This window comes from Physeter macrocephalus, chromosome 19 (genome assembly GCF_002837175.3).
Source record: "Physeter macrocephalus isolate SW-GA chromosome 19, ASM283717v5, whole genome shotgun sequence".
NCBI lineage: Eukaryota > Metazoa > Chordata > Mammalia > Artiodactyla > Physeteridae > Physeter > Physeter macrocephalus.
The window spans coordinates 8222187-8234759 of NC_041232.1; the positions used below are offsets into that span (position 1 = coordinate 8222187).

Here is a 12573-nt window from a genome sequence, read left to right on the forward strand (position 1 = left end):
AAATGATATGACCGATAAGGGGTTGATATCCAAAATATATATAAACACCTCAGACAACTCAATATAAAGCATTAAACACAATAGCAGCCACATAGTAGGTGCTTTATGCATTTGTTTTATGTAAGAACCGGCATTTATTTATAAAGTGCTCACTGTGTGCCTGGCACTGTGTTTAGGGGGTTTATCTCATCCAATCCTTGTGGTAATTTGGAGAAATGGACACAATTAGCCTCCTCGTTTTACAAATGAGGAAACTGAGTCTCAGTGAGATTAAATGACTTTCCAAGAGCACAAGGTTTTCAAATGGCAGGGCAGGGATTCAAACCCATGACTACCTGCTCTGCACCGACCCTGGCACACAGTAGGTTCATTCATTCATTCAACAGACACCTACGGATGCTTCCCACAAGCTGGGTAGGAGCTTTACATATGTGAGCCCAAAGATTCACAATAATACAGGTGTCATTGCTACTATTCTCATTTTTCCAACGAAGCAGCAGACCTGGGAGGGACAAAGATCATCTGGCCTGTGAAGAGGCTGGGATCTGAAACAAGGTCTCCTGCTCCGGAGTCCCAAGTCACGGTGGGGACGCTAGCAGCCAGGTGGCCAACGCACCGGCTCCCTCAGCCCAGTGAAGCCCAGTGTCATAGTCACAGTCAGGGTCCAGCCAGCGCCTGCCAGCTCCACCTCCGCCTCAGCCATCATCTTTCATCACCCATCTCTCCCAGCTCGCCAGGCACCTCCTAGCTCCCTCTCTCTGCCACACGTCGGTTCCCGAAGGAAAATCATAGTAATGAAAAGAATGTCCAAGCTGAAATGCTTATTAGTAAATGAAAGAAGCCACTCTGAAAAGGCAACATACTGTATGACTCCAACTGTACGACATTCTGGAAAAAGCAAAACTATGGAGACAGTAAAAAGATCGGTGGTTGCCAGGGGTTGGGGGGAGAGAAGGATGGAAAGGTAGAGCACAGAGGATTTTAGGGCAGTGAAACGGTTCTGTGATGCTATAATGGTGGATACACATCCTTATGCATTTGTCCAGACCCATAGCATGCACATCACCAAGACTGAATCCTAGTGTAGCTATGAACTTGTGGTGAGAATGTGTCAATGTAGGTTCCTCCATTGTAACAAATGTCGCATTCTGGTGGGGGGTCCATAGTGAGGAAGGCTGTGCATGTGTGGCATGGGGAATGTAAGGGAAATCTCTGTACTTTTCATTTAATTTTTACTGTGAATCTAAACTGCTCTAAAAAATAAAGTCTGTTTTTTAAAAAAATGTCTTTACCTTACTCTGACACTCATGGAAGATGTCGGCCGGGGTCCCAGCTTTTGGGCAGACAAGCTAAGAGCCTCCTTCCAAAGAGACTCCTCCACGCCTTCAGCCTGTGTGGTCTGCAGGGGGCTGAAGGTGTCTGGCACTAGGACCTCAGCAACCAGCGGGAATGGATCCAAGCTTCCTTTTTGGGACTCTCTCTCCCCTGCAGTTCCAGGACTGATCTGCCCCACCCTCCCACCCACATCCTTCCATCCTGCCCACCACATCCACGCAGGTAAGGAAGGCAAAGCCACAGGGGTGTCCTTCTGCAGTCCCATCCGTGTGACGGGAATGAGCGGATAAATAAATAAATGATGAAGTGGTGTTATGTGGATCTTCAGAGGATTAGAAAAGCCCTCCCTCCGGTTCCTCACTCTTAAACGCCCTAAAGGTGGCTACAGGGCTTGCAGGAGAAGCAAATGCCTCTCGTATGGCCCCAGTTAATAGTTTACTGACGTGCTATAAATAGGCACCAGGCATTGTTTCCAAAGAGTAGAAAGAACGGCCAGCCAGCCGGGCCTGGAAGGAGAGGTGTTCTGGGGCTGAGAATGGGGTTCCCACCAACAGGTCTGTCATCACCACCTTGCACAGGTGCCCCAGACGCCTCGACAAGGAGTCTTCCCCAGTGCCTGATTCTAAGAGCATTCACCTGGGGACACCTTGGCCAAAAGGTCCCTCCGGCCAACACTCCCACACCCAGCCACTGATGGACATGGAGAAGCCTTGAAGACCATCCCCTGGCCGCCCCCCATCCCCAGGAAAAGGGGCCCACGTGTTTCACAGCCCACATTCTCAGCCCACACCATGGACACCCGCCAGCTTTCTCCCAGGTGCTCTGCCTACTGCGTGCGGCAGCTCCCCTGGCAACATGCCCCGTTTCCGCAGACCCACGGGCCTCAAGGATGAGGAAGGCGCACACGGACTCCAGAGGGTGTCGAGATTCTCTGGAAGGCTGCCCAAAATTTGGGGGTCTGGGCGGCTGCAGGAAAGAAAGAAATGGAATTCCCAGATGGTTCACACTCAGGATGGACCAGAAAATGGACTAACCACCTCCAGCCAACCTTAAGAGGAAAAGCAGTGAGACAGTGTGTTTAAGGGCTGGGTTAGAATCCTGGTTCTTACGGGCTCTCTGACCTTGGGCAAGTCACTTCACTTGCTCTGTGCTTCAGTTCACTCATCTGTAAAATGGGATAATAAATAGGACCTACCCCTACCCCTGAGGTAGGGGTAGGTCCTATTTATTACGGATTGTTTTAAGATCAAATATGTTAATGGATATAAAGCACTTAGCACAACGTCTAGAACATGATAGAACTTTCTGGACATGCTCTATCCCTGTATTGTCCAATATGGTATCACTAGCCACGTGGGGTTATTGAGCACTTGAAACGTGCCTAGTGCCATTGAGGAACAGTATTTTAAATGTAATTTTACTTGATTTAAATGTAAATAGGCACACGTGACTAGTAGCCCACATTGGACAGTGCAGGTCTGGAATATAGTAGGTGCCCAATAAATGCTCATTATTATTATTATTAGAGATTGATATTATTATTAGAGGACTCACTGGGTTAGAAATTAGGAGACACCATTTCATTTCTGAGCACATGGAGGTCGGGAAACTGTACTGTATTCATCTTTGTATCCCAGCATCTTTGAGGATGTTTTGGGGTTTTTTTAACTCTGTGAAAGGTTCATTTACAACCATATTAAAGGACACCAACTGTATTAGGGTATTTGGGTTGTGGATCCTTTACAGGTCCTGAGGATAACGGAGGATACCCTCTCCATACAGCAAGTACAAAGTGTTTGTACAATTTCAGGGTTTTGCACACCCCAGAGTAAAAATCTCTGATCCAGCAGACACCTGCGCACAGCAGGTCCCCAGGCAGCACTTGGGATCACAGCCAGGCACGGAGCATCAGAGTGGCCACCTCTACTGTTAGGGGCTGAGCTCCCAATGCAGGACCCTCAGGCTGTGAAGGTGGATGTCTGTGGTGTGTTGGCCTAGTTACCATCTCCCTGTCTGGTCATTTCACCTTGACTCTCCTCTGGGTCCCCTCCTTTACTCTCACAGGGCTGACTCCACACTTCACCCCTCCAGGCTTGACCAATCAGAGCAACCCATGCCACAGCCATTGGCGCAAAAGGAGCACATGACTCAGGCTGGTCGGATGAGATCTAATCCTACGACTTCTGCTAGAACCATGGGGAAGGAGAAGCTCTGTTTGTCTTGATGTCAAGCTGGCATATTGTTTCCTGAGAGAGGCTGGGCAACCCTCTACCTCCCCATAGAGAGAAAGCATAAAGCTTACACAGACAAAAGCAGCACAGACAGATGGAGAGAGATGGTCCTGATAACATCACTGGAACCCCTGGATACAGCTGTACATAAAGCTGGATCACTACAAACTTCCCAAACCCTTAAACCAAGAGATCCATTTCTTAGCCTCTCTTTCCCTTTCTGCTTTATATGTATATATTTATTTATTGTTTTAACTAGTTTTTTTTAGCAAGTTATTATCCAACTTGAATTGGATGGGGCTGGCTAAAATACCCTGCTCTGCTGCTTTGCAGCTGTGTGACCTTACTTAGTCTGGTTTCTTAACCTCTATGAGCTTCAATTTCCTCTTCAGTAAAGAGGAGTTGCTATCGGTACCTACTCTATAGGAAGATTGCTTTGTGGATTAAATGAGACAGAGTAAAGCACTTAGAGTAGCATTTAATAAATGGTAGTAGTAAAAATGTCTTTATTTCTTAAAAAAAAGAAAAAGAAAACAGAAACGATAACTGCTCTAATTCTAACTTTCTATTTCAACATAATTCACTAAATAACAATAATTAGAGGAGAATTCATTCAATGCCCCAAGTATCGCCAAGTCCCTTGATCTCTTGGGGCTTCAGTTATCCGATTTTTGTATGGGGTCTACTGCAATAGGACCTGTTACTGTCCTTTACAAATGCCCAGAATCTGAGTTCCTTCAAGATTTTGTAAAGAAAAAGCACAAAGAAACTATTCATCTCCTATCTTCTTGTACTACTAAAAGAAAGAAAAATACGCTGCCCCCATTGGAGTTCAGCCCTCCTAGCTGCCTCACCCGGGGGCTCACACAGCTAAGCGGCAGGGCCGGCAGGCTCACGAGGGTTTCTGACCTCCTGAGGCTGAGGGATTACCTCCACAGAGGCTGATGAGCAGTCAGACACAGAGGGAACCTCCAGCTGCCCACCCGAGGATGGCAATGCCATCAGTCAAGACTCAGCCTTGCAGACTCCTACTCAAGGGCTCAGTCCCGCTGGATCCCCTTCCTAGGCTACAGCACTGCTCCTGTGGCCCTGGCACCCCCCAGCCCGAGGCTTACCCAAGGAGAGCAAGATCCCATGCTGAGAGCATCTGCAAGTTCAACGTGACCAGAAAGGGCAGCAAAATGTCCTTCTGCAAATGAGTTCCATCTCACTCTTAACTGGGTGAGCCAAGCACTGTGCCTGGTCCCTCCACAAATACTGTCAAACCCCAGCGTGATAGCATAAACGAGTGGTAGATGATGCCCTGGCCATCTGGTACACAAGGAAACTCAAACCAGAGAGATTCCCACAGCTCCTAAATGGCAGGGCTGCAACCTGAACTCAGGGTTGTCTGGTTCCAAAGCTTGGCCTTATCTCTAACTCCACACGCTCGTCATAGCTTATAACCACATTGGTTTTGGCTCCAGAGTGCAGAGCAGGGTCCTGGAGCCAGACCCCCGAGCTGTACCACTTACAGTCTCCACGACTGCAGGGGTGTTACTTGCCATCTCTGTGCCTCAATATCCTTCTCTATTAGGGAGAACGTTTTATCCACTTCACGGGGCACTGAGATACTTAAATGAAGTCATTCATATAAGATGCTCAGTAAATGCTGTTCAAAAAAACTTGATCCCGTTAGAATGGCTTTAGTCGAGCCCTTGTTTTCCTTGAGTGAAGGCTCCCCAAAAGTCTTATCAGCTACTGAGTATAATAAGTCTTAAATACAGACTTGGCAAATTCAGAGTAGAGAAAACACAGGAGAGACTTGGCTCTTGGAAAGAGATGCCGGTCAAATTAGATGGCTCAATGTTCTTAGAATCCCTGAGCTGTCTGACCTTGTCCACTTAGAAAGCAGGAGAACGAGACAGGGAGAAGGGACCCGCTAGGAGGCCACAGGTTGTCAGGGGCAGAGTTGAGACAAGGACTCAGGTGTCCTCACCTCCCATCCTGGGGTCTGCAGCCAACAACTGTGGGCCCAACTGGGTGACAGAAATGCACTTTCGCACCTGCCAACCAGCAGCAAAAGCTACCACCCTCTCGCAGAGCCCCTCAGGAGGTTACTGCAGTGGGGACCCAGCCAGACTTCACGGGAGACATAGCTAAGCAGGAAAGCCAGAGTCTCTCCTGCCACCCCCGTCACATCGAACCTAAGCCCACCACTATCCAAAGCTCCCGGAAGCCGCATTGCCGGAGATACAAAAAAAGCATCAAACCAGACTATGTGAGGATATAGCTGCATTATTCATGAGAACTTCTGCCGTTTTAAGCTCGAAAACACGACACGCACCAACTGATCTGAGTCAACCCTGCAAGCATCAGAGAGCCCCCAAATATCCCACCCAGTATTCCTGCTTTTGTTCATTCGATCAGCAAGCGTTTTTGGAACCTCCACTTGGCCCAGCAGAGGAGTGTGGGGCTGTGATTTCCAGCCCAAGAATGGAAAGCTCGGAAAGAACTAGATAGAAGTTTCCTCTCTTGCCTAATGACTTTGTATCCTCATTTGTCCCCTCCATGTATTGCCCGCCTGCAGCCACACATGGGTGAACTCACACTCCCCGCCGCTCAAAATCCCCCCACGGCTCCCATCTCACTCAGAGTAAAAGCCAAAGCTTCCGAGGGCCAGAGGCCCTGCACGATGGGCCTCCTGTTCCTTCTCTGACCTCATCTCCTCCTCCTTCATTCTTTTTCCCTTTGCCCCAGCCTCGCTGGCCTCCTCGCTATTCACTGTTCCCCACTCAAGGGCTTTGTATATGCTGTTCCCTCTGTCAGGAACACCCTTCCCACAGATGTCTGCCAAGCAGACAATGTCACCCTGTCAGGCCATCCCAGAGGGCCCCCTCTGAAGCACGCTTCTCACCACTCTCCACCACCTTTCCTGCTTTATTTTCCTCATAGCTCCTGTCACTATATTTATTGTGTTATCTATCTGGCCCCCAACTAGACTGTAAGCTTCACGAGAGCACGTGAGCAGGGATGTTGCTTTGTTCACTTCTCAATCTGCAGTTCCTACAACGGTGCCTGGCACCTAGTAGATGCTCAATAAATATCTGTGGAAAGAAGGAAAGAAGAGAGGAAGTTTTCTTCTAAGAGCTGGCAGAAAGGGTCTGTCCTGGTCCCTGATGCCAAATGAAACTGCCTGTACAACTCCAAGCAAGACCTCCCCTGTTCATAAATCTTCTAGAGCTCCCCACTATCTGATGGAGCAAAGGCTGCCGCCTGGCACCCACAGCCCTGCACAAGCTGGGGCTAATGGACCTTTCCTGACTCATCTCCTTCCCCTACACACATCTGACCCCTAAGCCTGCTTCCAGGGACTCTGCTGTAGCTTGTAGCTCCCTACCTCTGCTCTCTGTGAATCTGGGGCCACTAGGCCACCCTTCAGATCCTGACTATGTGGGATTTGAATCCTGGCTTCTCCACAGGCTGGCTGTGCAACCTTAGAGCGAGCTGCTTACCGTCTCTGTGCCTCCAGGTCCTCTTCTACAAAGTGAAGGAGATGGTTATTCTCCCTCTTAGGGCTATCTTTCAGAGTAAAGGAGGTAGCATGTGGGGACCAATCAGCAAAGCAGTGCCGTTCTGAGCTGGATACCGCCTCGTGATGGGGGCTGTCCCGTGCTTCGTAGGATGTTGAGCAGCATCCCTGGTCTCTTCCCACTAGGTGCCAGTAGCAACCCCAGCTATGACAACCAAAAATGCCTCCAGATGTTGCCAAACGTCCCCTGGGGTAGGGTTGCCAGATTTAGCAATACATACTCATTCTAAAAAATTGTTTGCTGTTTATCTGAAATTCGAATTTAACTGTGTGACCTGTATGTTATCTGGCAATCCTACCTGGGTGGCAAAATTGTGCCCCCTCCTTCACTAAGAGCCACTGGGTTAGACTGACACCACCACAGGGTCCTAGTACTAACATCAGTTGTTTCCCTCTTGATTTCCTCCAACGTTCTCAACACGTCCCACCCACCTCCCCTCTCAGGATCCCCCACTCAGGAGCTGGGAGGCTGAGTCCCCATACAAGCCCAGCTCAGCCACTGTGATGATGGCTCCCCAGGACAGCCCTCACACCAGCTCCAGTGTGCAGAGCTAAACGTAGCTTCCTCTCTAGCACCCACCTCATCCCCCTGCCTCTTTCCCAGGGTCTCTCCTCCGGCCCACAAGCCCCTGCCTTCTCCCCTCCAATTAAGAGGCCTCCCAGGCCCAGTCCGGAGGCAGGAAAACAAGGCAGTTAGTCACTCTGCTTCCGTGATCAACTCGTGTCACGTGGCTGGCTCCTTTAGTGGCAGTCGTCATGGCAACGGGAAGCCAGTCCCTGAGGCTCTGGGAACCAAAACAAAATTAAGGGGTGGAGGCGGGGAGGGAAAGGAGGGGAGGGCTAATCGAGCCAGGAAGGAGCCAGGATAGAGTTGGCTGGATTTAACTGGAGGAAATTATGCTGAGGCCACGCTGTCCCCAGCTTTCCCTGGGTGGCACTGGGGAGACAGAAAAAAAAAAAGATTCCTGTCCTGGAGAAGCTCAGACTAACGTGGTGGGTGTTTTCACATGGTTTATGCTGATAGGTGAGTAATTTTCACCCCCATTACGAATAAACTGAAACCTAGATACGTGTGAAGGTAAAGACACATGCCTGTCCAAGTTGTACAACCGATAAGCAATGAGTCTCGGCTCCACCCTCTTCTTTCCATATTCCTCATGTCCTCCCCACTGCTTTCCTCTTGCTTTTGGGCTAGGACCACATGCTCTGCCCCCTCTGCATGTGGCACCATTCTCCTTTCTCTCTGCACTCCAGCCACTTCCTAGGCCTTCCGTTCCTTGTCTGTAGTGCTCCCTCCAGCCACAAACTCTTTGCATGTGCAGTTCCCTCTGCCAGGAATGGTTTTCCTGTCTCTTGCTACCTCATACCTTCACCTAAAAAGCCTACTTATCCTTCACACATCTTCTTAAACATCACTTCCTCCGGGAAGCCCTCCTGAGCCACCTGCATGCAGTTATATGTTCCTGTGATGCCAAATGCTTCTACTTCAGACCTCAGCGCACAGCCTGCAATCATCCTTTTAATTACATTCGGATGTCTGTCAGGGTCTGTTGCCCCCAGAGGGCAGGGCCGATCTTGTTCACTGTGGGATCCACAGAGCCCAGCTGAGTCAGCACTAGATGGAACTTCCAGCCCCACAGGCTCTACTAGCCTTTGTAGCTTCAGTGGCTCAGACAAAGTTTGCAGACCCGCCTGGCTTATCTACAGAAACTGACTGTTAAGCCACCCCTTCCAGAAAGAAGGATGGGAGGGGCCTCTGGGTGAGGCTGTGACAGGCAGGGATGTGGTTCTGAACCCAGAGGGTGGAGAGAAGGAAGACCTCAATCAATTCCCAGTTTTCTAAGCAAAGAGCTCCCCTTCACCATTCCATTGGAGATGCTCTCCAAAGAGGTAGGCAGAGGAAGGAAAAGAGAAAGGAGATCTGCTTTGGGGGGCATGGATTTGTCACCACGCCCTTGGGGGCACCCATGCTGAACAGGGGGCTCACAGACAGAAGACTGTTCCCCTTCACTGGTTTTGCGCCCTTGAAACATCGCTTACTCTCTCTGGGCCAGTTTTCTCATCTGTACAATGGAAATTATACCACCCACACATGCTGAGATTATGGCACTGTGTAGTTGTGGATGGGCATGTTTGTGATTTAGGGGGTAAGAGAGCCTGGCTCTGACAACAGACAGGCTGGGGGATAAGTCCCTTCTGGGCTGTGTGCTCTTGAGGAATTCACTCCTCCTCTCTGAGCCTCAGTTTCCTTGTCTGAAAATGGGAACAACCTCACTCACTTCATAAAATTACTATGCACACAGGATATGGCACAGAGTAGCCCCCAGTAAGTGGAAGCACTAATTACTATAACGATGTGGCCCACGAAATGCAAAATTTAGAAACAGCCATCAACTTGCAACTATAAGTCTTGCCTTCTGATTGCAGATTGGGGTCAATGGGCACTCGAGGTCCTTTGCCGAAACTTGCAAGGTTCTGCCTCTGCACCCCGACCCCCCGGCCGCCACCCAGGCATCAAGCAGGATGCCAAGAGGTCCCTCTGACCAGGAGATGGCCTCAGCCTCGAGCCAGGCAGAAAGTTCATCCCAAGCTCCAAACACAGCTGCTCCCAGGAGAGAGAATGCAGCCCCAGACCGCTGGCCGCCAGGGGGAAAGTCCCCCACAGCCTGGCCAATAACCCAAACTAGACTGATATGGATGGGACCTCCAGGGACACTGAACCAATGCTTCCTCCTCCAGATATGGAAACTGAGTCCCTGAGAGGGGAAGGAACTCGTCCAGGGCATCGGGGGAGCTGGTAGTAGAGCTGCGTTCAGGGCTCCAGCTGGAGGCCTGCCCAGAGCCGGGAAGCACTCCCTCCAAGATGTTCACAAGCTCTTCTGCCTGTAGGTCCCCTCCCCCAACCTCTCGTTGAACCAGTCAAGCATTTCCTTAAAAACACAGCCACTCCAGGTGAAAACATCTGGGGAGCACATATTACACCTAGGTTTAATTAAACAATGAACAAAAAAATTGTAGGTTTTTAACCTGAAGGGCTTTAGGGGGTAGGTCTATACACACTTTCCCCCAAAACAATCAGAATATGTAGGTTTTGATGGAAAGAGGGTCTAGACAGAGCTTTCTTCAGGTCCCCACAGGGGTCTCTAAGAGGCCTGAGCTGAAAAGTTCTGGGCCTTTCTGAGGGATTCCATGTAGCCTGTATGTCTCCTTATTCAGAAAACGCTAGAATGTGCAGTCAGCCTGGAGCTGATTCTTTTAGCAACAATGGGACATGCCACACACAGAGACATACGCACAGACGCACGCCCACGCTCTCCAAGCGGGGAGGGGCAGCAACAGGTTCCAGCCTCCAGGCTGCCCTTGGTGGTATCTGCCACCGCGCGGGGAGGGGCTTCTTGGTGCACAGCATTGTTACCAGATACTGACACCCTCAACATACACACAGAGGCACAGGATCAGGTCAGCCCCCAAGGTCTGCGGCCATTCCTGGTCTAGGGCTGAGCACTCAGGATGCAGATGTGAGGCAGGCTCAGCAGCAACGGGGTCCCACGTGGAGGGATGCGGGGTGACATGAGGAGGGAGATGCACACACACAGACACAGCCTCACTCATACACACATGGTCACAGCTCACTCATTCACACACAGACTCATGCATCCCATGTCACATGCACACACACAGTCACAACCTCACTCATTCACAGAGATCCCCGCATCACACAGCTACACATCATAATCACAAAAACAGATAAACACACAGACACACGGATGCATGTACACATAGAGATACACTTAGATATCTCCAGGCAGATGCACACATGTTCTCAGATACACATACAGCTGCATGTCCTCACCCACACAGACATGGGCATGCACGTACACACACAAAAAAACCACACACAGTCCAGGTATCGAAATGCTTCCCCAGGCACCCATCACTATAGATTCTCCCACTCTCCGAGAAGTCATGAACTATTAACTCTAAGGCTAGGCTGCGCTCCCGTCTAACCCCAGGGAGAGTGAAGGGGCAGAGGGGCAGCTGAACCCTGACTAATTCTCACCCTCGTTCGAGGGTGGGGTGGGGTGGGGGTCAGGGGGCCCTGCCTGCCAGGGGAGCATGCGCACATGCCTCAAGTAACCCACAGTGGAGTAACCCACTGGCCTGGGACTCTCAGGGAGGGAGTCCCCCGGCTCCTGGGGGTGGCTCCAAGGACTGAGAATTTCGGGGAGGGGGTAGGTGGGGGGCTTTATTTCCCCGTAGTGACTTTCTCCCCTTTCCCGAAGTCTGGGGCTCCTGCTGCAGCCCCATCCGGCCCGCCTCCGACAACATGCCCTGTCAAACCCCCCCAGGTGCTTTTCTCACCTTGGCGAGACCCACCAACCTGCTCTTCCACAAGAGGGGGTCCTACTCAGACACATCCAGGTGTGCCGCCACCTGGAGGGCCCTCACGCAGCAGTCGCCCCAGCACACTGCACAAAAACACCCAAGGCCCCCCACCAATAATCCCACCCCCAAGCTCACCTGCTTCCAGCCCCGTGGGGTCAGCACCCACGCAGGGTAGCTCCACACCCCAGGAGGCCACCGCTCCTTTGCAGACGCTTTCCGGGCTGGCTGCGGTGGCTCCCTGCCCCGGGGGTCGCGCCCCCCGCCCCGCCCGGCACTTACCTCCTTCTTGACGGTGCGCAGCAACCTCTGCCGGGTCTCCGCCTCTGTGGGGTGACACGGGGGAACTGCCGCTCAGCCGAGGGCTGGGGGCCGCGGCTCGGGGCTGCCCTCCCGCCGCCCCCGCGCCCCGCGTCCCCTTACCCGCCAGCCCCGAAGCCATGGCTGCGCGCGCTGCGATCCGAGTGCGGCCGGCGGCGGCGGCTCTTAGGGGCTTCTCCCAGCTGCTGCGGCCGCGGCGGGGCGGGGCGAGCGCCGAGCGACGGTCAAGGCGCCAGACGTCAGGCCCGGCCGCCGCTGCCCCACCCTCCGGAGAGCCACGCTGGGCCGCCCAGGCCCTAGCTGAGGCTCCGCGCGGCCCGACACACACGCTCACCCCCGCGCATTCCGCGCATTCCGCGCCTGGACCTCCCTCCCGAGGGACCGCCCCCCCCATGCCCACCCGCCTTCTATGGGGCCGGGAAGGACAGCATCATTTAGTCAATGTCTGCTGTGTGCCAGGCTCGGAAGTGGTGGGAGACGGTGGGGCTACTATCGACACTCTACTAGCTTCGGTTTTCTCATCTTTAAAGTGGGTATAATATGATCACCTCATGGGAATAATATGAGACTTAAATGAAGTACTGAATGTAAAGCGCTTAGCACACACCTAGGAAAAAAAGGCCAGCAACCATAAAAGATAGCTGTGCTGCTACTATTACTGTTGTTGTTATTATTATTATTATTATTACAGGCATACCTCGTTTTATTCTGCTTTGCTTTTTTTTTTTCATT

The 12573-nt window shown here is 51.5% G+C and overlaps 1 protein-coding gene across 1 annotated transcript in view; it reads right to left on the reverse strand.

The window, feature by feature from the left end:
• SGSM1 (small G protein signaling modulator 1) overlaps positions 1-12039 on the reverse strand; it is a 61886-nt gene extending 49847 nt beyond the window's left edge. Inside the window, exons 1-2 of the mRNA XM_055080680.1 lie at positions 11944-12039; positions 11803-11846 (exon numbers count right to left, since the gene is read on the reverse strand). Coding sequence (XP_054936655.1) covers positions 11803-11846; positions 11944-11962 — 63 coding nt within the window. The 5' untranslated portion in view covers positions 11963-12039. The remainder of the gene's footprint in view (positions 1-11802; positions 11847-11943) is intronic.
• Positions 12040-12573: the final 534 nt, after the last annotated feature.